This window comes from Telmatherina bonti (assembly GCF_933228915.1).
Source record: "Telmatherina bonti genome assembly, chromosome: 18".
NCBI lineage: Eukaryota > Metazoa > Chordata > Actinopteri > Atheriniformes > Telmatherinidae > Telmatherina > Telmatherina bonti.
In genome coordinates this window covers 6844873-6872767 of record NC_136616.1, presented here as the reverse complement: position 1 = coordinate 6872767, position 27895 = coordinate 6844873, and the positions used below count along the sequence as shown (strand labels likewise).

Sequence of the window (27895 nt, the reverse complement as noted above, 5' to 3'; positions counted from 1 at the left end):
AAGTTAATCCAAAATGCTACATTTTAAATCCGAGTTGAATGATTTCTCCATCATGTAAATTTTATTCTGCTAATTCCTGTCATTCTGCGCATGCTCGTTCCCAATTCATGTCACCCTAATGTTCATATTCCGGTCTCTTCTCCGGTACTTTACCTCCCTTCTCCTCCTCAGCTGATGAAAGTAAAGGGCTGTGCAAGTGTCCATCTGCTGCTTCAAAACAGCAATCAAATTAAAAGCTAAAATACTTCTTATCATGTGTTCTTCCACATTGCAACTGAAAAGAAAAGACGCATTAGTTGGAATTTGTTCTCTTCCAGTAGATGTGAATATGTCACGTCTGCCCCTGTCCAATCAGAACCATTTCCAACCCCCAGATAATAACTGAATAAAACCGATTCAACATGTTTCCCATGTAAACTTCAAATTGGAATTACTGTTTCCAGGTAAACATGGAGAATACTTTAATTCCAAATGAAAAAACATCATGCAAACGTGGCCATCATAGGACTAATATCTCTTATAAAACAATTCCTCAGACTTAAATCTGATTAGGAATCTCATATGATTTAACGTTTGCAGAACTGCAATGACATGCAGTTAACTTAAAGGAGAAATGGTGTGAATACGTTTTCAAGCACTGTGTGAAAAGTCGTAGGAATGTTGCATCATGATGTGAAATGATGGAAGCTGAACTCTAATTTACATTTTCTTGAGACATCGTCCTGTGTAAACTGGTATTATGACAGGTCTTGACTGTGATTCTGTATTTACCTTCTCTCCAGACATGCAAACATGGATTTAAGACAGCCGCCGCTCAACATTGTTACTGATGCAGCAGACATGTCAAACATGGCATCTCAAACCCAAAGCAATACTGCTGAGCAGGAGTTACCAAAGTACCAAACAAAGACGGCTGAACATTGGCAGGAGAAAAGTCTGACTACAGACAAATGTCCTCCAAACAGGGTGGTCCTCTGGGAGGATCTGCAGAGGAGTGCTACAGAGGAAACCCAAAGAGCAGCAAGCAAGGAGAACCATTCAATAACAGCCTTTAGTGATTCTATATCAAGCTCTGATGATGAGATAGTGAAGACAGAAGCTGGGATGATTGACTTGTTGCCTGTTAGCCAAACTGTCCGTTGCACGTTTGAGGTTAAACAAACAATTGGATCCCTTTTGAATAGTGAGCGTTCCTTGGAAAAGCAATCACAGGTTCAGGAAACTGTAACTGCTGAGCGTGAAGGGCATGTAGATGAAGTGGAGGATAAAAACTCATTCTGCCCAAGGCCACAGTGTGTGTCACATTATGTGAAGCCTGCATCTGACTACAGACAGTTGTCATTCTTGGAAACCTGTTCTGGCATGACAAACATTGCAGGAATGCCCTCCAGACTGCCTGTAAATAAACAATCCTGGCCACCAGACAGGACAATAATCTGGAATCAACAGTCGAAAGCAAGGAAGGAAATACCAACCCAACAGGCATCAAAGAAAAAAGCAAAACACAAAAACAGAATGGTTTTACTGGCACCATCTTGTCCAAGGGAGGCCAGAAATCCAGGGTTTCCCTCTGTGCAGCAACACAGTTTAGTTTTCTGTGGATTAAGTGTGCAGAATCCTTATCCATGTTGCCTAAATGCAACCAAGACGCCCATTTCAGAATCCACAAATGATAACAGACCATGGATTTCCCAACAGGAACTACTTTTGGAAAAGAATGAAACTGAACTTGATACCTTGACAATGTCACCAAAACAGGAGAATGGTTCTTGTAAAGCAGACATTTCCACAATTCCACATCTTGCTATTGCACATCACGGATCTGCTTTTGAACCTAAGGAAATGTGTAATGAGTCTGACATGGTCAATCTCCTTCCATCTTGCCCAGCTGTTTCTAGAACAACTGGTTTCCCATCAGTACAGAAAGCTGACTGCGAAAGTGTTGATCAGCCATTATGGGAGAAAATGATAGAAAGTGAGTCTGTGTTACTGCTAGAGAGTAAAGTAAATAAAGACTTGAAAGAAAGTATCTCACTCACACAAAGTTCCCCAAGAGAGTCACTCATATCTGGCTTTCCATCTGTACAAAAGCCTGAAGTGAATAACATTGACGTGGCAAGTCTTTCAAGCTCATGTTCAAAACTCTCAAAGTTCCCAGCATTTCCATCACTGCAGATCACAAAAGCATGGCCAATAACCATCGAGCCACTATTTGAGCCAATAATGACCGAAAAGCATGTGCTACTGACTGACTCCTGTGAGACAGATAAAATACCAATGAAAGACACCGTCTCCCTTCTACCATCCTGTCCCAAAGCATCAAGAACTTCTGGTTTGCCATCCAGTCAATGTCCCAAAGTAGAATATTCCGAGTCGAACACAGCCAGCCTCCTTTCAATGTGCCCCTTAGTTTCTACTATTCCAGGATTTTCATCTGTTGAAGTCCAAAAGGAAGACAGATGGATTACTGATCTGGATTTATTGATACACACACCACAAAAGATTCAGTTTAGTATTGACTTAACACAAAGCGAAGCAGATCAGAAATGTTACAGAAACAACAGGAATATTAAGTTAGTGACATCCTGTCCAAAACAGACCAGAATACATGGTTTTCCTTCTGCACCAGATAGAGCGGGATCGCTGAACACGGTTAGTTTAGACTCATATGTATCTCTAACCACATCCAAGGTGGAACCCAGCATGATTAGTTTTGTACCTTCCTGCTCATATGCCTCAAGTATCAGAGGCTTTGCATCCTTGAATAGCAACCCACCCACAGAATGGGAAAGTGACATGAAAACTGTTGTCATGAAGCCACAGGAGAAGAAAAAACTGGCCATAACTATTACTGGACAGGAGCAGCTACATCGCTGCAATAGGAAAAAAATGCTGAAGTTAGCAACGTCCTGTCCAAAAGAGAGCAGAATATACGGTTTTCCCTCCAAACCACAGAGGACCAGAGCAGCGGACTTGGGCAATTTAGACACATATGTCCCTCTTCCCACATCCAAGATGGAACCCAATATGATCAGACTCGTACCTTCCTGCTCTCGTGTCTCGTGTATCCAAGGATTTGCATCCTTGGCTAAAATCCCACCTACAGAATGGCAAAGAGATACAAAAACTGTTCTGATGAAGCGTTGGGAGAGGCAAAAGCTATTCACAGCACTTACTGGACAGAAGCAACTACAGCAATATGGCAGGAAAAACATGCTGAAGTTATCAACATCCTGTCCAAAAGACAGCAGAATATATGGTTTTCCTTCTGCACCAAACACATCAACAGAAACATCAAATTCAGACACACCTGTTCTTGAACTCATCTCTATGATGGAACCCAGTATGATCAGACTCGTACCTTCCTGCCCATATGCCTCAAGTATCAGAGGCTTTGCATCCTTAAACAGCGACCCACACATAGAATGGGGAAGTGAAACAAAAACTGTTCTTATTAAGCCTCAGGAGAAGCAAAAACTGTCCATGACACTTACTGGACAGAAGCAACTACTCCAGTATGACAGGAAAAACATGCTAAAGTTAGCAACGTCCTGTCCAAAGTACAGCAGAATATATGGTTTTCCCTCTGCACCACAAAGGACCAGAGCAGTGGACATGGGCAGTTTAGACAAATATGCTCCTCTACCTACATCCAAGATGGAACCCAGTATGATCAGATCTGTACCTTCTTGCTCTCGTGTCTCGTGTATTCAAGGATTTGCATCCTTGGCTAAAATCCCACCCACAGAATGGCAAAGTGAAACCAAGTTGATTGTGAAGGTGCCTCGGGTGAGGCAAGAACTGGCCATGACACTTACTGGACAGGAGCAAATATGTCGCTGCAACAGGAAAAAGATGCTAAAGTTAGCAACATCATGTCCAAAAGAGACCAAAATATATGGTTTTCCTTCTGCGCCACAAAGATCATCAGACACTTTCAATTCAGACAAACCTGTTCTTAAACTCATCACTGTGTTGGAACCCAGTATGATCAATTTTGTACCTTGCTGCCCATATGCCTCAAGTATCAGAGGATTTGCATCTTTAAACAGTGACCCTCCTGCAGAATGGGGAAGTGAAACAAAAACTGTTCTTATTAAGCCTCAGGAGAAGCAAAAACTGGCCATGACACTTACTGGACAGAAGCAACTACACCAGTATGACAGGAACAACATGCTAAAGTTAGCAACGTCCTGTCCAAAATACAGCAGAATATATGGTTTTCCTTCTGTGCCAAAAGGAACCAGAGCAGTGGACATGGGCAGTTTAGACAAATATGCTCCTCTACCTACATCCAAGGTGGAACCCAATATGATCAGTTGTGTACCTTCCTGCTCCTATGCCTCAAGTATCAGAGGGTTTGCATCATTGAACAGCAACCCACACACAGAATGGGGAAGTGAAGCAAAAAACCTTTTAATAGAACATCATGAGAAGCAAAAACTGGCCTTGACGATTACTGGAAAGGAGCTGCTACGGCAGTATGACAGGAACAACATGCTAAAGTTAGCAACGTCCTGTCCAGAGGAGACCAGAATATATGGTTTTCCCTCCGCACTACGAAAGACCAGAGCAGTGGACATGGGCAATTTAGACACATGCGTTCCTCTACCTACATCCAAGATGGAACCCAGTATGATCCGTTTTGCACCTTCCTGCCCATATGCCTCAAGTATCAGAGGCTTTGCATCCTTAAACAGGGACCCACGCACAGAATGGGGAAATGAAACAAAACCTGTTCTTATTAAGCCTCAAGAGAAGCAAAAACTGTCCATGACACTTACTGGACAGAAGCAACTACACCAGTATGACAGGAACAACATGCTAAAGTTAGCAACGCCCTGTCCAAAATACAGCAGAATATATGGTTTTCCCTCTGTGCCAAAAGGAACCAGAGCAGTGGACATGGGCAGTTTAGACAAATATGCTCCTCTACCTACATCCAAGGTGGAACCCAATATGATCAGTTGTGTACCTTCCTGCTCCTATGCCTCAAGTATCAGAGGGTTTGCATCATTGAACAGCAACCCACACACAGAATGGGGAAGTGAAGCAAAAAACCTTTTAATAGAACATCATGAGAAGCAAAAACTGGCCTTGACGATTACTGGACAGGAGCTGCTACGGCAGTATGACAGGAACAACATGCTAAAGTTAGCAACGTCCTGTCCAGAGGAGACCAGAATATATGGTTTTCCCTCCATACCACAAAGGACCAGAGCAGTGGACATGGGCAATTTAGACACATGCGTTCCTCTACCTACATCCAAGATGGAACCCAGTATGATCCGTTTTGCACCTTCCTGCTCTCGTGTCTCGTGTATCCAAGGATTTGCATCTTTGACTCAAAGTCCACCCACAGAAAGGAAACGAGAAACAAAAACCATCATAATGAAGCCTTGGGAGAGGCAAAAACTGGCCATGACACTTACTGGACAGAAGCAACTACAGCAATATGACAGGAAAAACATGCTGAAACTAGTGACATCCTGTCCAAAAGAAAGTGGAATTTATGGCTTTCCTTCTGCGCCTGAAAGGACCAGATCACTAGACATGGTCAATTTATACACATCTATTCCACATGTTTCGTTTATCCCTGGTTTTCCATCAACCACAACTCTTTGCTCTGAATTTAAACCTACAAAAGATCAAATACACAACACAGTCCTGTTTGAAAAGCAGCTGAATGAAAGGGTCCTTGCAAATGTTCCAGTAAAACACGACAATCCAAAGGAAATTAAGAAGATGGTTGCAATGTCTCCATCATGTCCGCGTCTTAGTCAAATTCCAGGTTTTCCCAGTGTTAAGCCCATGAACTCAATTGAAGAGAAAACCAAGCTTATTCCAGAGCTTTCCTCTACTGAAAAGTTCAAATTACAACATTTCCATGTACAGTCATCTGTTTGCAGCCCCCACACTAAAAATGCACATGGTGAGACATTTACAATGTTATGATTAAGACATGCTACGATCACACAGCTCTTTGTTTAACTTAGTTTGTCTGTATGTTTGCTTTTATGACAGAAGACAAAGGTGCTGCAAAGCAAAGTATTGATGTGTGTCTAGATAACGGGTAAGCGGAAATCCCTGTGTGTTTATTTTGCTGTGAAATAAGTTTGGTGCTTGCCTAACAAAGATTTTAATGGTCAATGAATGCAACCTTTACAGTGCATGGTTCAGCATGTAAGTGACATTCCACAAAAGTTTTAAATGTCATATGAGCTCAAAAACCTTCATATTTGGTCCTCAGCAAATCACAGATAGAGAAGATAGTAGCAGAGAAAGCCGGGACATTGAAGAAATCGCTGGACACAGCGGAGACAGCTGGCGCCTTTGGCTGGGAGGTGTTGGAGACAGAGGGAGCAGTAAGAGAAATGGAAAGTCAAGATGCTTTGTCAGCAAAGGAAAAAGAAACCTCTGGATTAGTAAAGGCTATTGTTGGTGTTTTCCACAAAGGGTGAGTGTGAGATCAGTTTGAAAGGGCATGCACCATGGAGTGACAGAGATTGTAGCGTTTATTTACTTTGATATCGACTGCCTGTGGTTACCTACTTGTTCACGTCTCGGTCTCCATCCATTTCCCACAGTTATGAAACAGTAGCGTCCATTCTGGGGCCTTCTAACTCTGCTTTAGCTGAAGAGTATCACACTTCTGTGGATGGAAAAGATGGGACAATGACCCTTTCAGATGACTTTTCGCTACGCTTTACCGACACGACTGTTCCTATGCAGAAGATGGAAAGCAGGTCTGAGGACATTCAAACCAAACATGACATTGAATATCCAGCCAGCATCGAGCCCTACATGTGGGACTTGGTGAACGATCAATCAGCGTTTGCACTGCCATCTACTGACAGCGATGGCAGGTTATTAGTTTGTTCTAGCGTGGAGAACAGGCAGCTTCTGTCAGAAGCCAATACAAGCCTAATGTCAAAAGGCAGTGAAAAAATGAAGGGGCAAAAGTCCTCTCTTGGTCAAGAGCTTAGAAATGAGAGATTGCCCACAGAGCAAGAGTATGCTCAGAAATCTCTGAACACAGAAAGGTTGATATCAAGACACCAAGCTGAGGTACAAGGCGATGGCATTAGAAAGGTGTTGTCTTCCTCCCAGCTGGATTCAGGGTGAGTTCTGCTAGACCATGTCTGGTGGCATGGTGTGCATTCTACATCTTTGGCTTTTTTTGGTGATATCCTCTTTCTTCTGCAGTTTGTTAGTATGTAGTGCTCAGGAAATTTTAATGACCAACGCTGAAATAAAGTGAACTCTCCTTTTGTCTTAATGTGCATGTAAACCATTTTTTTAAAGTGGTAATTTGTGCTTCATGTTGACCAAACTTTGACATTTTATGTTTCATTTTGGTCAGAATGTTAACTGAAGACAGGATGCATGATACAAAACTGATACGACAGCCAATTCTGAAGTTTGTCCTCTCTTTTCCTGAAGCCTCGAACAAAGAAGCTCAGAAGAAATGTCTGCTACTTCCCGTCAGCCTGCATCGAACCAATCACTTACGGATGCCAGTAAATATAGAACAGAAGTGTTGGATACATCACTGGACAAATTCCCACATGATCAAAGCAGTAGTCCTAGTTTCACTGCTAGTACTACTAGTAAGATGATTAAGAATACACTTTATTATGACAAAGACAGAGTTAGCAATCAAGTAAGAGCCTTCTCAGATGACCAAAAACACAACATGGATCCTGAATCAGTGCAAATATCCAACACTGCACCTTTGTCACATGAAAGGCCCCCTTATAACCCGCCGCCATGTGTCACTGCAGAAAAACCTGTTCTGTTGACAGATATCCATCAACTTTTGAAAGCCCAAATTGATTCTGCTTTACAAACTGACTTTGAAAGTCCCAAACCTTTTGAAAGAAGCTCTGACATCTCAGCTGCTCTTGGAACTTTGCTGGACATTGATGAACCAGGTCAAAGAGGCTCTGAAACAGTTCCTTCCACAGAGAAAGATCTGACAATCAAACCACAATGTGACGTACTGGAGTTGGCTAAGAGTCCGTCTGTACAGACACAGGAAGACTGTACCGACTCAAAAGACTCACACCAAACCTCTTCTTCCCTTGCATGTCCCAAGGAAGACATCACAACATGTATCCAGGCCTCTTCTTCCACAATTTCAGCCTTAGAAACAAAGGCAGAGCCAGATGTGTTGCATGTTGAAGATACCATTATCAAGAGAATTTGTCTCCCACCACCAGAAAGAAAAGCTAGGAGAGTGAACAGGGGAAAAACGGTCCTGTTAGAGACCTTTACAACTGGTGATATGGAAGAAACAAAGCAGCCAGCGGTAGTGGGTAGCAAACCTGTTGTGCCTCGCGTTAAACCGCAGAAAACTGGGGCTGCACTGAAGACAGGAGATACAGAGACAGTAAAACAAAGCTCTAATCCTGTTCCAAGGCCTCGTGTGAGGAAACGCCTTCCATCTTCAGAGAGACCATCTCAGGTTTCCTGTGGTGAAGAACCTCAAACACCAGGCAAGGGTGGCTTCTCATCCATTCTTCCATTAGAAGTGGAGAAAAGTGAAGCCCTTCCTCAGACGGATGGATCTCCTGCATCGACTGAAGAGGGGAGAGGTACATTTACCCCTGACACAAGTGTTTTTGCAGCGTATGGAGATAACTCAGTGAAGAGAAAGAGACCATCAGTCTTGCCTGTACCAAGAGAAAGAGTAAAGAAATCTTTGCACGATTCTGCGGTTCCTGGATCGCCACTTTCCTGCCAGTCTGACGTCATAGCTGACACCACTCACTGTAAAAAGCCAACCTTTCCCGTCCCATTACCTCGGGCCAAAAAGCATCTGAAAACGTCTTGTGTAGACAGAGCGCCACCTGCAGACAGTTTGTATCCCAAAGAGGAGGAATCGTCTCGGAGAAACGCAGATGATACAGCTGGCGCGTACAGGGAGGCAAAGGAGCATGCCACATTCTTGGATTCAAGTGTGACCGCTGAAGAAGGTGTTACGCACCAACGTGAAGATGATGAGTTGTTAGCGTTGGAAAGTGAAATGAAAGCAGTGATGCAAGAAGCATGCGTTGAGTCGCCATCTGTAAAAGATCCTCAATGGGCTTCCGATGAAGTCGTGGAAGGCTGGACCTTCACCGATGACGCAGTTGACTCAGAGAAAGCAGCCGTGGAAAGGTTCACTGTTACAGCTGGATCTTCTCAGGATGACTGGCTCCACGTTGAGCATAAAAACAGTAAGCTAACGGGCACAAACACAAGGACGAAAGTAGGAGATGAAGAGCTCGACTTTGGCTTTGTGTCCGTTGATAAGGCTGCTGATTGTTCTGAGAATTGGAGGTAAGATTAGTCAGTGTGTCCAAACTGAGATATCTCTGTTAACCTTCTGCAAACATTTAACTGGTTAGCTTGTCTTTGCTTTTTCCTTTTGTTGGCTGAGCTTTCTGAGTGTCTGGAAAGGATCTTAAGAGCTTCCTTGTTGTTTGTGTGTTTTGTAGGCAGTCGAAGGCAGGAGAATCCTCGCATCAGCCTGTAGCAGTTCCTCGTGGGAAGAAGCGCTTGAGCGGTTCGTCGTTAAGCGCCGCCAAGTCACAACCAGGTGAAGTCCACCAAACCAACGAACCGGCAACACCGCAGAAAAGACCTGCAGATGGGGCTGCCTCTCAGGATGTGAGTGAACATGTGTCGGCAACCTGTCAGCCTTTTCAGGCCTTTCAGCTTTACGCTCCATGACCTCCGAACCGTTGATTCATTTCATAAAGTATTCTGTGGTTCTTCGTGGCTTCATCCAGACATGCGGCAAATAAGGCCCAAGACAGGGATACTCGAGGACCGCTGTCCTGCAGGCTTTCCAAGTGTCTCCACTGCAAATGAAAAAGAAAAACACTTTATTGATCCCCAAAGGGAAATTCAGTATCATAGTAGATAATTAACTAGAGGAGGTCTTGTTCCAGAGGCTGACGGCTGCTGGCAGGAATGATCTTCTGTAGCTTCTAGTCTTACATCAGACCTGAAGAAGCCTCTCACTGAACACACTTTATTCACCTGATTCAAATCAATGTGTATTCAGCAGACCTGTGCAGAGTTTGTCTGAGTCTGAGTCAGGTGTGTTCCAGAAGGGAAACCTGGAAAACCTGCAGTACACCGGTCCTCGAGGACCAGGACTGAGGATCCCTGGTCTAAGGTCTCGCTGGTGTGAAACACAATGTGAAAAGGTAGCTCTGAACAGAAGCGTGGTGGACGATGGTGCATTAATGCTTGATTAGATTTATTGCTAGCTGAACGATAGGAAAAGGTTGCAGTTTTTGTCTGTTCAGGAAGTTTCTGTTCTTGTTTCAGGTCTTTAAAGCTGGAATTTCATATTTTAGCTGGTTTGATTGTCATAAATAAAAAAATATAATTCTGATTTTAGCGTTGTGTGTTATGATCCGGTGTGTTAATTCAGTTTATAGAGGTGAAGAAACAAGTTCTCCACATTTTTATTTCAGTACCATTGTAACTGTAAAAAGTTTTTAGTGGTTTAATCGACATCACTGACATTTTAACTTTATAAACTTTAAAGGTAATACCTCCCTGGGTAAGGTCCTGGTAAACGCTGCGGGGTGTGAGATTAGTTTGGTTGTTTGGATGCTTTGTAACACGTTGAACAAGGCCAGGCAGGTTTATTTGTACAACACGTCCTGTAATCTACTGATGCATTAACTATTAAAACACAAAGCCACATTTTCTTTCACATTTAATATTTTACTTCTACAGACACGTACAGAAACACTTTGTCTTTAATGTTATTTGACTTTTTATTTAGTTTATTTATTTTATCTATACGATAATTTCATGTCCCGTTTATCACTGAGGTGAAGTTGGTGATTACTGTTTGTGTTCAAGGTAACTCAAAAAGTTATGGAGGGATTTTCATGAAATTGTTGGAAATGTGAAAAAGAAGAACTGATTTTGGAGGTGATCCGGATCACCGTTTGGATCCAGGGATTTTTTAGAACTGGGGCTCTTGGCGGAGGATTGCGTGTTTTTCTACTATTTTATTTCATTTTATATTAGTTTATTCTTCTGTGAGTGTCAGTGTGTTGGGTGACTCTCCTCATGTCCACTGAAGTGGCAAATTTGCAAAAATACCATCCTCACTTCTGAATGTACCAGAAAACAGACTTTAAGTCGGCGTCCGCTGCAGTGGACACGATGCATCAAAGGGTTGATGCTTCGCTTTACTGATGTTTTACTTTTTGTGAAGAACTTCAGTCATCTGAGGGTTTTTAAAAAGGGCTAAATAAATATCATCATCATCATCATCGTCATCCTCACAGTTTAAAGTGTTTCACGTGAAACATTGCAGCAGTGTTTAGAAAGCATCAAAAGTATGTAATATAAAAGTGGAATACGACCATCTGACAGATTAAACGGTTCTGATTAAAGTTTAACGTGGATTTAAAGCAGCAGAACTTCAGCAGACCTGCAGGTTTCAGGAAGTGGATTTGGCCCTGATGACATGGTGGATCTGGTTGGATCATAATGAACCAGAAGATCCTGAATGGACTTTTGGCCCCGAAACCTTTCAGTTCTTTATAAACTAAAATCAACATTCAGCAGATCTGAGTAAAGATCTGGGGACTGGAGGTCTACGATCCACTCTGTTGGTCTGAGTGAAGACTGGAGCGATCTGGACTGATACCAGAGTCATGTCAGGGATCTCTTCCTTCAGCTCAGTCCCACCTCTATGATCTCATCAGATTTTTCTCTCTAACCTGCTTTATGAATTTATATTGGGCTTTAAAAAGTCATCTATTTATTTTACTATTTATTAGAATAAGACCCATAAAACATCTTTGTTGTTCAGTAAAATGAAACACCTGTTTAATATTTGGATAAATATTTCTATGCAGAATAACGAGCGTGAACATCCATCAGGCCATTTACTCCACCACCTGTCCCAGGTTGGAGTCTGTCCCAGTAAATAGCAGGTGAGAGACACCTGGACAGGTGTCCATCCCATCGCAGGGTGATGGAGGACCGTCTGTTACCTTTTATTACAGCAAGCTTGGCTGATATCAGAAACGTCCCCAGTGGACCAGTAGAGGGCGTTCGCACCCCCAGCAGTACATTCGCTACGGTTACAGAGCTGTGGACCGGGATCCACCTTCCCATCTCTCTCCTCAGAAATTCTCACCGATACGTCTCACCTCTTCCTGGTTTTCAGCTAATAGCACCTATATAATATACATAATATATAATAACACCTAAATATAAATCCTGTGTTCCAGAGCGTCTCGGCCAGTCCCAGCTTGGTCACATCCTGCCAGTCTCTTCTGGAGTGGTGTCAGGAGGTCACACAGGGTCACAAAGGAGTGAAGATCACCAACTTCAGCACGTCCTGGAGGAACGGGTTGGCGTTCTGCGCCATCTTACATCACTTCCATCCCGACAAAATGTAAGCTGCAGCCGACAAACAGTGCGAGTTTTACAGAATCTGCTCTTCATCGCTCTTCATTTCTTTCTTTTTCGTTCTTTTCTTCTAGAAATTATGAACTCCTGGACCCATATGACATCCAGCGCAATAACAAGATGGTTTTTATCAATTTGGTTTTATATATTTATAAAGACGATCAGGGGTTAAATTGGGTTTATTTCATTATTATATCTTTATGTGGTCCCGTCAGTAGAAACCAAAATGCTAAAGACACAAATAGCTTCGCCGTACGTCTGACGTAAGACTTCGTTTTCTTCTTTATGTTTGACTCATTACAACTTGTTGCCCTGGAAACGTATTTCTGAAACATGCATTATGTGAAATTGACCCAAACATAAAGAAGCTTAATGAAATAAAATGAAGACTGGTTCCAGTGAGGGACTGCAGGCTACTTTATGGGCTGTAATGCTACGTTAGCTCACATCAGCTACCAGACATGCCTGGTAGCTTCATGGAGTAAAACCCTGATGACGACACTTCCTGTCAGACTTTCCACCAATCAGACGGCTTAAACTAACGGTAGCGTCCAATCAGGAGCAGCCAAAGATCAAGTTTGTTGCGGCTTGTTCTGGTTCTGATTGCGGCTTGTTCTGGTTGTGATTGCGGCTTGTTCTGGTTGTGATTGCGGCTTGTTCTGGTTCTGATTGCGGCTTGTTCTGGTTGTGATTGCGGCTTGTTCTGGTTGTGATTGCGGCTTGTTCTGGTTCTGATTGTAGTTTGTTCTGGTTCTCATTGTAGTTTGTTCTGGTTCTGATTGCAGTTTGTTCTGGTTCTGATTGTAGTTTGTTCTGGTTCTGATTGTAGTTTGTTCTGGTTCTGATTGCGGCTTGTTCTGGTTCTGATTGTAGTTTGTTCTGGTTCTGATTGCAGTTTGTTCTGGTTCTGATTGCGGCTTGTTCTGGTTCTGATTGCGGCTTGTTCTGGTTCTGATTGCGGCTTGTTCTGGTTGTGATTGCGGCTTGTTCTGGTTCTGATTGCGGCTTGTTCTGGTTCTGATTGCAGTTTGTTCTGGTTCTGATTGCAGTTTGTTCTGGTTCTGATTGCGGCTTGTTCTGGTTCTGATTGCAGTTTGTTCTGGTTCTGATTGTAGTTTGTTCTGGTTCTGATTGCGGCTTGTTCTGGTTCTGATTGTAGTTTGTTCTGGTTCTGATTGCAGTTTGTTCTGGTTCTGATTGCAGTTTGTTCTGGTTCTGATTGTAGTTTGTTCTGGTTCTGATTGCAGTTTGTTCTGGTTCTGATTGTAGTTTGTTCTGGTTCTGATTGTAGTTTGTTCTGGTTCTGATTGCGGCTTGTTCTGGTTCTGATTGCAGTTTGTTCTGGTTCTGATTGTAGTTTGTTCTGGTTCTGATTGCGGCTTGTTCTGGTTCTGATTGTAGTTTGTTCTGGTTCTGATTGCAGTTTGTTCTGGTTCTGATTGCGGCTTGTTCTGGTTCTGATTGCAGTTTGTTCTGGTTCTGATTGTAGTTTGTTCTGGTTCTGATTGCGGCTTGTTCTGGTTCTGATTGCAGTTTGTTCTGGTTCTGATTGCAGTTTGTTCTGGTTCTGATTGTAGTTTGTTCTGGTTCTGATTGCAGTTTGTTCTGGTTCTGATTGTAGTTTGTTCTGGTTCTGATTGCGGCTTGTTCTGGTTCTGATTGTAGTTTGTTCTGGTTCTGATTGTAGTTTGTTCTGGTTCTGATTGCGGCTTGTTCTGGTTCTGATTGCAGTTTGTTCTGGTTCTGATTGCGGCTTGTTCTGGTTCTGATTGCAGTTTGTTCTGGTTCTGATTGTAGTTTGTTCTGGTTCTGATTGTAGTTTGTTCTGGTTCTGATTGTAGTTTGTTCTGGTTCTGATTGCGGCTTGTTCTGGTTCTGATTGTAGTTTGTTCTGGTTCTGATTGTAGTTTGTTCTGGTTCTGATTGCAGTTTGTTCTGGTTCTGATTGCGGCTTGTTCTGGTTCTGATTGCGGTTTGTTCTGGTTCTGATTGCGGTTTGTTCTGGTTGTGATTGCGGCTTGTTCTGGTTCTGATTGCGGCTTGTTCTGGTTCTGATTGCAGTTTGTTCTGGTTCTGATTGCAGTTTGTTCTGGTTCTGATTGCGGCTTGTTCTGGTTCTGATTGCAGTTTGTTCTGGTTCTGATTGTAGTTTGTTCTGGTTCTGATTGCGGCTTGTTCTGGTTCTGATTGTAGTTTGTTCTGGTTCTGATTGCAGTTTGTTCTGGTTCTGATTGCAGTTTGTTCTGGTTCTGATTGCAGTTTGTTCTGGTTCTGATTGTAGTTTGTTCTGGTTCTGATTGCGGCTTGTTCTGGTTCTGATTGTAGTTTGTTCTGGTTCTGATTGCAGTTTGTTCTGGTTCTGATTGTAGTTTGTTCTGGTTCTGATTGCGGCTTGTTCTGGTTCTGATTGTAGTTTGTTCTGGTTCTGATTGCAGTTTGTTCTGGTTCTGATTGCGGCTTGTTCTGGTTCTGATTGCAGTTTGTTCTGGTTCTGATTGTAGTTTGTTCTGGTTCTGATTGCGGCTTGTTCTGGTTCTGATTGCAGTTTGTTCTGGTTCTGATTGCAGTTTGTTCTGGTTCTGATTGTAGTTTGTTCTGGTTCTGATTGCAGTTTGTTCTGGTTCTGATTGTAGTTTGTTCTGGTTCTGATTGCAGTTTGTTCTGGTTCTGATTGCGGCTTGTTCTGGTTCTGATTGTAGTTTGTTCTGGTTCTGATTGCAGTTTGTTCTGGTTCTGATTGTAGTTTGTTCTGGTTCTGATTGCGGCTTGTTCTGGTTCTGATTGTAGTTTGTTCTGGTTCTGATTGCAGTTTGTTCTGGTTCTGATTGCGGTTTGTTCTGGTTCTGATTGCGGTTTGTTCTGGTTCTGATTGCGGCTTGTTCTGGTTCTGATTGCGGTTTGTTCTGGTTCTGATTGCAGTTTGTTCTGGTTCTGATTGCGGTTTGTTCTGGTTCTGATTGCGGTTTGTTCTGGTTCTGATTGTAGTTTGTTCTGGTTCTGATTGTAGTTTGTTCTGGTTGTGATTGCGGCTTGTTCTGGTTGTGATTGCGGCTTGTTCTGGTTGTGATTGCGGCTTGTTCTGGTTGTGATTGCGGCTTGTTCTGGTTCTGATTGCGGCTTGTTCTGGTTCTGATTGCGGCTTGTTCTGGTTCTGATTGCGGCTTGTTCTGGTTGTGATTGCAGTTTGTTCTGGTTGTGATTGCGGCTTGTTCTGGTTCTGATTGCGGCTTGTTCTGGTTGTGATTGCAGTTTGTTCTGGTTGTGATTGCAGTTTGTTCTGGTTGTGATTGCGGCTTGTTCTGGTTCTGATTGCGGTTTGTTCTGGTTCTGATTGCGGTTTGTTCTGGTTCTGATTGCGGCTTGTTCTGGTTCTGATTGCGGCTTGTTCTGGTTGTGATTGCAGTTTGTTCTGGTTCTGATTGCGGCTTGTTCTGGTTCTGATTGCGGCTTGTTCTGGTTCTGATTGCAGTTTGTTCTGGTTCTGATTGCGGTGTGTTCTGGTTCTGATTGCGGCTTGTTCTGGTTCTGATTGCGGCTTGTTCTGGTTCTGATTGCGGCTTGTTCTGGTTCTGATTGCGGTTCTCCTTCCTGTTAAAAGGGAATGTGAAGGATAAATTGGTCCCTACGACTGACGTGGATCATATTTAATCTGGATCTGATTTAATTGGATGTTCAGATGGGTACTCCTGTACTCATCAGGGGTTGTATTTTCTGTGTGTGAGTATGAATAAAACTGGAACTGAATGTGGCAACAATGAATTGGAATTAATTGGACTTTAGATGAGCTGAAGTGAACTGGACTCAACTGATCCGGGAGACTCTGCTGTCAGGTTCAGGAAGTCGTGTCCGACTCAGGCTGGTTGTAGACAAACAGCCCAAACATGCGGACTTCCAGACAGCTCCAACCCATTTTAACCCCTGATCATTGCATAACTATTGATTGGTTAGTTGCAGTTCTAACCAACCTGTTTATGTTCTTTCTTCAGGCCTTTGACGGGTTTGCCGAGCTCGGTATCACCCGACTGATGGAGCCTTCAGACATGGTCATGCTTGCAGTGCCTGACCGCCTCATCATCATGACCTACCTCAACCAGATCCGCACCCATGTCACAGGCCAGGAGCTCAGTGTTCTCCACATAGACAAGGACAGCAATGAGTCCAACTATGCAGTGTCGGCGGCCAAGGAGGTCCCAGACGACCCCGAGGCGACTGTTCGCTACTGCACCCAGAGGCTACAGGAGGAAGGTGTCAGTCTGGACATCATCACCAGCGTAACAGCAGAGAATGAAAGCAACAGCAGTAAGGACGTGGTCCCACCTCCCAGAAGCAAGCGGCTGCAAGCTGCTGTGGCAGGCGGTGCAGGTGGGACTCCAGTGGCACCGCCAAGGACTCATTTCCTGTCCAAGTCGGGCTTTTCTCATGTCAGAGATGCAGATCTGGTCAAGAAGCGCAGGTCACAGCGTAGAAGTGGGTCGATAGAAGAAGGAGACATCTCGGCGGTACGTCGTCCTCTACCTTCCTCTAGTCTTCTCGTTTCTCGGCTCTACTTTCTCCTCTTTGATCTGGATTACATGAAGAATGTTTTTCTCTGTAGGCGGTTTCAGGGCAAGACCGGAGGAAGTCAGACACTGGTTAGACGCTCTTTCTTTGCAGTCATCCTTCATTTTACGGTAATTTGGTTGTTAAATTGTTGAATTTGCATTGCAGAGGGAACGGAGTTTGTAGTCGAAGAGGAGCGAGCCGAAGGCCAGGTCAGTAAGGAGCCACCTGTAGATACGGGCTGACATAACTGTTACTGATATACCTTTTATCCTTTCCTCGCTGGTTTCACCCTCAATAGGACCCAAACCAATATGTGATGAATCAGATGGGAGCCCTGGAAGCAGAACAAAAACACGTTGATAATCGGGCCGGTGTGGTGGAGAGGAAACTCAGACAGTTGATGGAAACAGGTGGAGTGCCTCATGGAGCTCCTCGTGGCTGAAACAAGTCAAACTGGGGGGAATAAATTATTATCACAATAAATGCAAATCATTTTTATTTTTCCTGCAGGCAGTGACAAGGTGGAGGAGGAGAGGCTGATTCAGGAGTGGTTTACACTCGTCAACAAGAAGAACGCTTTAATCCGGAGGCAGGACCATCTGCAGCTCCTGTAAGACCAGAAGTTAAAGTAGATCATCCTAACGGTGTGTTCAGACCAAACGCTGAACGCTGGTCGCTAAACTGCCACTTTGGTGTCCGACGCCCAAAACGCTCCTGCAGCGTCTGCTGCTTGTCTGGAGCGAGCGGCAACGCGGCGGAAAAGAGAGGCGGAGCTTTCCTTCCGGTCAGTCTGAATGATGGCGGTGCAGTAGAGAGACAACATGGTTTTATTTAATAAATAAAGCTAGAGGACGTCGTCGTAGGCAGGGTTAGGGTTAGAGGCCCGTCTCGAACTGGGACCCCACCGGAGGTTTTCCAGTATTTGGGAACCTTCTGCAGTTGGAGTTTCTAGTTGAAAACAAAATCTGAGCTGAGTCCCAACGTGGTCTGGAGCTCAGACCATCAGATCCCCAGCTCCGGTCCTTAAGGTCCACGGTCCTGCACTGTCCTGGTGAAACATCTGACTCAGATTAGTTCCTGAACATCAGGCTTGTTGAGAACTTATCAGGTGTGTTGCAGCAGGGAAACATGGAATGCTACATGATATTAGACCTTCAGGACCAGAGATGACTGCGTACCTGTCTTCACTTTAACCCTTTCAGCTGAGCCTTGGGGTCTGGCGGGCTGGAGGTCTGAAAGATGCTCCATGAGGTGGTTGGTGAGTGGAAGGTGTGGAGTGGGGAAGGGAATGGAGGTGGGGAAAGCGAGCAGAGGGGGGGGAGTTCCACTCCCATGGCTGGATTTGGTATTCAGGCCTCTTCAGACCTCCTGGTTTTGCTCCCCTGAAATGTTCTTCAGCTTCCTCCTGTAGCCGTCCTTTCCCCTTCTTGTCTCTCTCCTCAGGTCTTACTGGAGCCTCTTTGGCGCTTCTTTGTCCCCTGACCTGAAGACCCTCTTCTTCTCGTTTAGCAGGGCCTTCAGGTCAGTGGCCACCCGCGGCTTGTTGTGTGAGAAGCGCGGCAGCCTCCTCTCAGCTACGCAGAGGTTGATGTAGTCAGACTTCCACCAGACTGTGATGTTTGTTGTTTTCCATCTGGCATGAGTCCCGCTGTTGTTCCACACTCATCCAGAAGCCTTTACTGGTTCATGGGATTTCTGAATCCAAATGTCTCCAGAATAAAGATTAAATGATGAGTGTGATGGTGCAGTTTGTCCTCCATCCATCAGGAACTGCTGAACATTTCTGTAGTTTAGAAATCCAGGTGTGGGAGCTTCCACCAAACACCTGGGAAAGCCCGACGTCGGAGGCTGAAACGGGGAAACGTTGTTCAGCAGCTTGGGATTAATGTTTCTGCATCGTAACGACGGCTCGCCTGTCCTCTCAGCTCGTCCTGATGAGGACCTTTCTCTTCAGCCTGTTTGGAACAAAGTTTATAAGAGAAACCGGAACGTGTTGGTAGAAACTAGAGACGCTCCCCCAACATGGTGGAAAAACCCCTGGTGACGTCAGATCTGTTGTTCCTGTCAGATTCCACAAGCAGGAATCCCAACTCCTTAAAAACTTGGGAACTTGCAGGCTGTAAACGTTGGGCAAAATAAAAGACTGAGATTCAGAAAAAGAACATGAAACTAAACAACATTTGTATCGCAGATGATATTTACGACTCCCTAATCCCAGATGTTTGGTTCTGTATGGTTACATTCACCTCTACAGGATACGTTCATGCTGTATTTGACGTACATCTGTGTGTCTCACATGTTTGACTCTGTTACTGCATAAACTCATAGCCGATGTTTTGTCTAAATAGTTACATACCTCCCAACTTGCTTTGGCCATGCAAGACCTGAGCCTTGCTGCAGCACTTAGCTTTAAAAAGTCTGAAACATCAGTTTACATTGGTCCTTGTGAAGATGTTCTGCACGAACGTTAGATTTTTCTGTTTGTATTTGGCAAATCATGCATCCCCCAGAGTTGGATGTGAATGTTTTTAAGCCCATCATGTCATACGTCTTTCCTTATCAACAGGCTGGAAGAACAAGACTTGGAGAGAAGATTTGAGCTGTTGAACAAAGAGCTGAGAGACATGATGGCAATAGAAGGTAAACGTCTCTGTCTGAAATGAACGGTGGACAGAGACCGTCCATGTCTGAACATGTCCACCGTCCACAGTCTGAAGCTGCCTTTCCGTTCAACACCTAAATTATGCCAAAAAAACAGCTCTACTGGAGACACCTGCATTTCAAAAAGAGTTTCATATATCGCATGAAGTGGTTTTTCAGACGTTTTGATATAGAACTATATTTCAAAAGTGTAATGGACATTTACATGTCTCAGACGTGACATGGGGACCAGTTCATTTCCGGTAAAGATGGTGCGGTGTAGAACAGCAAATTTCAGTTTTAGTAAAGAAAATAAGGAGAAAGTTTGGTAAGCTGTGCAAATTCTCCGCCGCTAGTAGGAAATTCCAAAATAATGCTTCGTCTCTACATTTATAAACTGCAATTCTCGTACAATCTTGTCCGTCAGAGGAGATTTTACGAGAACCCACAAACTGTGTTGTTGTTTGTCAAAACTTGCAAATATCGCTTTAGTTTTGTGAAAAATGTAATGAATGATGTTTTCATGCCTTACGTTGCCATGTCTTACGTTGCCATGTCTTACGTTGCCATGCCTTACGTTGCCATGCCTTACGTTGCCATGTCTTACGTTGCCATGCCTTACGTTGCCATGTCTTACGTTGCCATGCCTTACGTTGCCATGCCTTACGTTGCCATGCCTTACGTTGCCATGCCTTACGTTGCCATGTCTTAGGTTGCCATGTCTTACGTTGCCATGCCTTACGTTGCCATGCCTTACGTTGCCATGCCTTACGTTGCCATGTCTTACGTTGCCATGTCTTACGTTGCCATGCCTTACGTTGCCATGCCTTACGTTGCCATGTCTTAGGTTGCCATGCCTTACGTTGCCATGCCTTACGTTGCCATGCCTTACGTTGCCATGCCTTACGTTGCCATGTCTTACGTTGCCATGTCTTACGTTGCCATGCCTTACATTGCCATGTCTTAGGTTGCCATGTCTTACGTTGCCATGCCTTACGTTGCCATGTCTGATGTTGCCATGCCTTACGTTGCCATGTCTTACATTGCCATGCCTTACGTTGCCATGTCTTAGGTTGCCATGCCTTACGTTGCCATGTCTTACGTTGCCATGTTTTAGGTTGCCATGCCTTACGTTGCCATGTCTTACATTGCCATGTCTTAGGTTGCCATGTCTTAGGTTGCCATGTCTTACGTTGCCATGTCTTACGTTGCCATGTCTTATATTGCCATGTCTTACGTTGCCATGCCTTACGTTGCCATGTCTTACGTTGCCATGTCTTATATTGCCATGTCTTATGTTGCCATGCCTTACGTTGCCATGCCTTACGTTGCCATGCCTTACGTTGCCATGCCTTACGTTGCCATGTCTTACGTTGCCATGTCTTACGTTGCCATGTCTTACGTTGCCATGCCTTACGTTGCCATGCCTTAAGTTGCCATGTCTTACGTTGCCATGCCTTACGTTGCCATGCCTTACGTTGCCATGTCTTATGTTGCCATGCCTTACGTTGCCATGTCTTATGTTGCCATGTCTTATGTTGCCATGCCTTACGTTGCCATGTCTTAGGTGGCCATGCCTTACGTTGCCAGGTCTTAGGTTGCCATGCCTTACGTTGCCATGCCTTACGTTGCCATGTCTTAGGTTGCCATGTCTTACGTTGCCATGCCTTACGTTGCCATGCCTTACGTTGCCATGTCTTAGGTTGCCATGTCTTACGTTGCCATGCCTTACGTTGCCATGCCTTACGTTGCCATGTCTTAGGTTGCCATGTCTTACGTTGCCATGTCTTATGTTGCCATGCCTTACGTTGCCATGCCTTACGTTGCCATGCCTTACGTTGCCATGTCTTAGGTTGCCATGTCTTACGTTGCCATGCCTTACGTTGCCATGCCTTACGTTGCCATGTCTTAGGTTGCCGTTGTTAAGTCGGTTCATCCACCGACTGAGTTCACTTCGTGTTCTGACACCGGTTAGTAGCGTAATTAAAGTTGTTTAAAACCATCCAGAAACACCAGAAGAAGAATAAAAACCAATTCTGTCTCTTCTTCTGGCACTTTTTATTTGGTGGTTTCTGGTTTGTTCCTTTCTCTGTCTTTTGCAGTCAGTTGTCGGTTGTGTGTCATGTCAACACCGCCCCCTGTGGTTTCCCGTGGTATCGCTCCACCTTCTGCATCAAGAAAGCTAAGCTGCTTGAAAACAGACCAAATTACACGCGTACCTGATGCAGGAGGCGGAAACTGTCCGTCCGCCGGCAGATCCGTCTTCTGCATCGAACAGAAACTGGCCTTTACTCTGACATGTTTCCGTGAACTCTGTGCAGAAGCCTCTTAAAAGTCGACCTAATGGTTCCGATATGTAACTGCTTGCATCTGGCAAAGCTGAAGTCATTTTAAAACAGCCTCATTAGCACCGGTGGACTTCTGTCATCCTCCATGGTGGAGTCGTTGCCTCGGCTTCATCTGTTCCATCGTTTCTTGCCGTTTCTTTGTGCTGCAGAGTGGCAGAAGACTCAGGTCCACAAACAGCGGGAGCAGCTGCTGCTGCAGGAGTTGGTGTGTCTGGTCAACCAGAGGGACGAGCTGCTCCACGACATAGACGCCAAGGAGAGAGGGTAAGTTTCCACCCCTGTGACCGAGCGCCATACCTCCTGTTGGTACACAGAGGCAGGAACAAAGTTTTAAAACTGTTTGTTTTCCTTTCAGTATTAATTTGAAGAGTTTAGTTGCTTTGTGATGCTGCAAGTCCAACCAGTTGTACACAACTGGAAACTTCAAATAAACCATTTAACCCAGTTACTGAACAAGTGTTCCAGCTGCAGGTGGATGGAAGGACGTGGACATTGGATGGATTTCTGCTTTCATGTCCCGCTTTACAGGCTCCACGACATTTTGTTTGGAGGGAGTGACTCTGTCATACTTTCCCACCCCAACGCTCTTCGCTTCAGCAGCAACACCAGCGTTAACTCAGAGAGGTTGTTTTCCTCCCATCAGTGGGACGGTCTTCTCTCTGGACGGGTTGGGACGACCCCACCGTCACTCCAAACGGCGTTTTGTCCCCTCGTACTCAGAAACATTCAGATATCATTAAAGGTGGATTCTCTGCTTCCTGTCACGGCTCCAGCAGCATCTGGATGAGCTCAGATGTTTAATGCTCCTGTTGACCTTTCCGGTGGTCCAGTTTACTGGTTTACTGGGAAGTCCTGTTAAAGGACCATTCCGGTGGTCCAGTTTACTGGTTTACTGGGAAGTCCTGTTAAAGGACCATTCTGGTGGTCCAGTTTACTGGTTTACTGGGAAGTCCTGTTAAAGGACCATTCCGGTGGTCCAGTTTACTGGTTTACTGGGAAGTCCTGTTAAAGGACCATTCCGGTGGTCCAGTTTACTGGTTTACTGGGAAGTCCTGTTAAAGGACCTTTCCGGTGGTCCAGTTTACTGGTTTACTGGGAAGTCCTGTTAAAGGACCATTCCGGTGGTCCAGTTTACTGGTTTACTGGGAAGTCCTGTTAAAGGACCATTCCGGTGGTCCAGTTTACTGGTTTACTGGGAAGTCCTGTTAAAGGACCATTCCGGTGGTCCAGTTTACTGGTTTACTGGGAAGTCCTGTTAAAGGACCATTCCGGTGGTCCAGTTTACTGGTTTACTGGGAAGTCCTGTTAAAGGACCTTTCCGGTGGTCCAGTTTACTGGTTTACTGGGAAGTCCTGTTAAAGGACCTTTCCGGTGGTCCAGTTTACTGGTTTACTGGGAAGTCCTGTTAAAGGACCATTCCGGTGGTCCAGTTTACTGGTTTACTGGGAAGTCCTGTTAAAGGACCTTTCCGGTGGTCCAGTTTACTGGTTTACTGGGAAGTCCTGTTAAAGGACCATTCCGGTGGTCCAGTTTACTGGTTTACTGGGAAGTCCTGTTAAAGGACCATTCCGGTGGTCCAGTTTACTGGTTTACTGGGAAGTCCTGTTAAAGGACCTTTCCGGTGGTCCAGTTTACTGGTTTACTGGGAAGTCCTGTTAAAGGACCATTCCGGTGGTCCAGTTTACTGGTTTACTGGGAAGTCCTGTTAAAGGACCATTCCGGTGGTCCAGTTTACTGGTTTACTGGGAAGTCCTGTTAAAGGACCATTCCGGTGGTCCAGTTTACTGGTTTACTGGGAAGTCCTGTTAAAGGACCATTCCGGTGGTCCAGTTTACTGGTTTACTGGGAAGTCCTGTTAAAGGACCTTTCCGGTGGTCCAGTTTACTGGTTTACTGGGAAGTCCTGTTAAAGGACCTTTCCGGTGGTCCAGTTTACTGGTTTACTGGGAAGTCCTGTTAAAGGACCATTCCGGTGGTCCAGTTTACTGGTTTACTGGGAAGTCCTGTTAAAGGACCATTCCGGTGTCCAGTTTACTGGTTTACTGGGAAGTCCTGTTAAAGGACCATTCCGGTGGTCCAGTTTACTGGTTTACTGGGAAGTCCAGTTAAAGGACCATTCCGGTGGTCCAGTTTACTGGTTTACTGGGAAGTCCTGTTAAAGGACCATTCCGGTGGTCCAGTTTACTGGTTTACTGGGAAGTCCTGTTAAAGGACCATTCCGGTGGTCCAGTTTACTGGTTTACTGGGAAGTCCTGTTAAAGGACCATTCCGGTGGTCCAGTTTACTGGTTTACTGGGAAGTCCTGTTAAAGGACCTTTCCGGTGGTCCAGTTTACTGGTTTACTGGGAAGTCCTGTTAAAGGACCTTTCCGGTGGTCCAGTTTACTGGTTTACTGGGAAGTCCTGTTAAAGGACCATTCCGGTGGTCCAGTTTACTGGTTTACTGGGAAGTCCTGTTAAAGGACCATTCCGGTGGTCCAGTTTACTGGTTTACTGGGAAGTCCTGTTAAAGGACCATTCCGGTGGTCCAGTTTACTGGTTTACTGGGAAGTCCTGTTAAAGGACCATTCCGGTGGTCCAGTTTACTGGTTTACTGGGAAGTCCTGTTAAAGGACCTTTCCGGTGGTCCAGTTTACTGGTTTACTGGGAAGTCCTGTTAAAGGACCTTTCCGGTGGTCCAGTTTACTGGTTTACTGGGAAGTCCTGTTAAAGGACCTTTCCGGTGGTCCAGTTTACTGGTTTACTGGGAAGTCCTGTTAAAGGACCATTCCGGTGGTCCAGTTTACTGGTTTACTGGGAAGTCCTGTTAAAGGACCATTCCAGTGGTCCAGTTTACTGGAGATGAATGATGGAGGAGTTTCTACTGGTCTTACTGGGAGACATTCTGTGGATGTGGATGTGGTTTAGGAGTCACGAGTCTTCTCTGTCCTGATTCTCAGAGCGCTGGAGGAGGATGAGCGCCTGAAGCGCGGCCTGGAGCAGCGGAGGAGGAAGTTTACCAAACAGCAGAAGGAGAAATGCATCATGCAGTGACCTCCAACCTTCGCCATCGAACCCTGAAGCATCTCTTGGAAAGAAAGGCGGTCAAGACAAGAGAAAAGCCCTCAGTGGAACCCAGTCCTCCTCTACCTTCCACCAGGCGTTGGGTTTGGCTTCATATCAGCTGTACGACGGCATCGACATGCCAAACGGCAGACGTCTGTTCAGAAATACCTGCTGCAGTGTGTTTTATTCCACGATCATCTCAACTTTAGAGCATTTTAGACTTTGTGAGGTTTAGCTGAAGGTTTGTTCCAACAGAGAGCTGAGACAGAAGAGCAGAATGCAACTATGCAAATGTTTGTCAGTTTTATGGATTTTACATATTGAACGTAGATTCCTGAAGAAGTGAAGTGTAACCTGCCAGACATAGCTGCTTCGGGTAGAAACAGAGATCTGAACGTTTCTGTTAGTAAAGTTCCATGATGAACCGGCAGTTTCTTCGCCGTCTGGGAGATCTTACGCATGTTGAAGTCTGTTGCAGGTTGTTGCCACTCGGAGCTCCGTTTTTTTTAGATTTGTTACAGTTTTCTGATTTGCTGTTGGAAAGTTTTTATTTTGTGGCTTTAATATTTAATTTGTGTGGTGAGCTTGGAAATATAAACTATCTGAATGCCTTGATGAGTGCTGTCATCCTTTTACAAGGGACTGATTTAAGCTTCTCTTTAGATCCCCAGAAGAAGAAAGTTGAACACGGCCACTCAGGTTTCTCCTTCTGCTGTTTGATGACTCAGATTAGAGTCATCTTCTTGTCATTCATGATTAAAAGAAGACTTTAAACCACTTTATAAACTTATATGTCTGCATGTTAAATCACATTTCAGCATGTTTTCTGCAGCAGCACTCTGTGTTCTACTCAGTGGACTTAATATTTTACATTGCCACAGGTGCCAACATGCATGCTTGGTTCATAAAGCTTAGCGGCTACCATTCATAATTCAATATTCATAATTCGTAATGTTTTTCTATTTAAGTCCAAGTTTTATTTTTCAGTGGTAATTTATGTTTTCTGCAAACATATGAGCTTTAAAAGGTTTTACAAACTGATCAAGAAAGCTGCTTCTGTGCTTGGAGTAACTCTGGAGCCGCTGGAGCTGATTGTCCAAAGAAGAATGCTGCACAAGCTGATGAAGATGATGGAGGATTCTTCACACCCTCTCCACAACACAGTGATGAAACAACAAAGTGTGTTCAGTGAGAGGCTTCTTCAGGTGCGATGTAAGACTGAAAGATACAGAAGATCATTCCTGCCAGCAGCCATCAGCCTCCGGAACAAGACCTCCTCTAGTTATTATTATTATTATATAGTGCAATACTGAATTTCCCTTTGGGGATTAATGAAGTAATTTTTATTTCATTTCATCGTGTCAGGTTTAAAACCTCTGTGACAAATAAAATAAAGAGAGACACAGATTCAGAACTCAGTGTAACAAAGGAAAAGAGAACAGTCTCAGAGCTCGCACAGAGACTATCGTCTTCACTTGCTCTTCCTCTGCTCAGGCTTTTTATTTGACAGATAATAACACGATGCATATCAGGAGTTCATCACACATTTTACAGTTAAAAGGCAGAATTAACTTCCTTCACTCCTGCAGCTTTTAAAACAAATAAACATCTATTTACATAAGCTTTAACAGACTTCCAGAAGTGAGACATGAGTAAAACACACTTGATGTTGTGTCTGAATGAGCCAAGCTCATTCTGAGGCTTCCTGCTTCCCCAGAAAGAATCATCTTTCTGAAAGTAATCTTAAAAGTTAACATGTAGTAAAAGAAAAGATAAAGTCATGAACAATGAAAATATGTACATTTTCTAACAACAGAAGCTCCATCCTCTGGGAAACAAACTAAAAAAAAACAGGATATGAGCTGTTAATATTGCTGCATTCACGGAGCACCAGGAAATTCCAAACTTCCCACATGAAACACACATAGAGACACAAAGTCGCTGATTAAATTTCCTACTCAGATAAAACAAACCATGAAGTGTCTTTTCTTTTATTCATTCCTCTCCTTTCTGAAGTAAGAAGACGATCTAACTGTCCAGCAGTGAAGCGACGGAAGTTTCTGTGTTTTTCTCCCACCTGTCCTGAACGCAGCATTTATACATCTTCCACCCTGCATCCATTGTCTGCTGCAGACTGAGCAGAGCTGAAAGATTTCCACGACCAGGACCAGAACCATGGATCAGAACCGGGACTCAGCAGAACCTTCCCCTGGTTCCGCAGGTCCACAGGTCGGTAGAGGACTTTCAGGACACGAACCGGTCTCCACGCCTCCTTTCTCCTCATATAAAGACAAGAAAGAAAGTTTGTGTTGGAAGTTTTTACAAGATAAAAAGCTGCAGATTCAGTTTGTCTCGGTGTGGCGCAAAAAACTGCGCTTTTTCCTGCGCTGTTGTTCCGGGAAGAAGCTGTAAAATACGTGTTTCCTCTGCGGGGTCTGGGTTCTGTTGGCAGGACGTTTCCTCTGTGGGGTCTGGGTTCTGTCGGCAGGACGTTTCCTCTGTGGGGTCTGGGTTCTGTTGGCAGGACGTTTCCTCTGCGGGGTCTGGGTTCTGTCGGCAGGACGTTTCCTCTGTGGGGTCTGGGTTCTGTTGGCAGGACGTTTCCTCTGTGGGGTCTGGGTTCTGTCGGCAGGACGTTTCCTCTGCGGGGTCTGGGTTCTGTTGGCAGGACGTTTCCTCTGCGGGGTCTGGGTTCCGTTGGCAGGACGTTTCCTCTGCGGGGTCTGGGTTCTGTTGGCAGGACGTTTCCTCTGTGGGGTCTGGGTTCCGTTGGCAGGACGTTTCCTCTGCGGGGTCTGGGTTCCGTTGGCAGGACGTTTCCTCTGCGGGGTCTGGGTTCTGTTGGCAGGACGTTTCCTCTGTGGGGTCTGGGTTCTGTCGGCAG

The 27895-nt window shown here is 44.7% G+C and overlaps 1 protein-coding gene across 8 annotated transcripts in view; it reads left to right on the top strand.

The window, feature by feature from the left end:
- The window catches only part of ehbp1l1a (EH domain binding protein 1-like 1a), a 59088-nt gene extending 33466 nt beyond the window's left edge, over positions 1 to 25622 (top strand). For 7 of the 8 annotated variants that reach the window (XM_079257647.1, XM_079257646.1, XM_079257645.1 and 4 more), the window contains 17 exons: positions 783 to 5932; positions 6025 to 6073; positions 6251 to 6457; positions 6588 to 7121; positions 7444 to 9324; positions 9483 to 9654; positions 12258 to 12424; positions 12513 to 12561; positions 16425 to 16937; positions 17033 to 17069; positions 17146 to 17189; positions 17279 to 17390; positions 17491 to 17590; positions 18424 to 18501; positions 19547 to 19620; positions 22118 to 22232; positions 24906 to 25622. In XM_079257647.1, coding sequence (XP_079113773.1) covers positions 783 to 5932; positions 6025 to 6073; positions 6251 to 6457; positions 6588 to 7121; positions 7444 to 9324; positions 9483 to 9654; positions 12258 to 12424; positions 12513 to 12561; positions 16425 to 16937; positions 17033 to 17069; positions 17146 to 17189; positions 17279 to 17390; positions 17491 to 17590; positions 18424 to 18501; positions 19547 to 19620; positions 22118 to 22232; positions 24906 to 24999 — 9376 coding nt within the window. In that variant the 3' untranslated portion in view covers positions 25000 to 25622. The remainder of the gene's footprint in view (positions 1 to 782; positions 5933 to 6024; positions 6074 to 6250; positions 6458 to 6587; positions 7122 to 7443; positions 9325 to 9482; positions 9655 to 12257; positions 12425 to 12512; positions 12562 to 16424; positions 16938 to 17032; positions 17070 to 17145; positions 17190 to 17278; positions 17391 to 17490; positions 17591 to 18423; positions 18502 to 19546; positions 19621 to 22117; positions 22233 to 24905) is intronic. The other variant, XM_079257643.1, reaches the window with a different exon arrangement.
- Positions 25623 to 27895: the final 2273 nt, after the last annotated feature.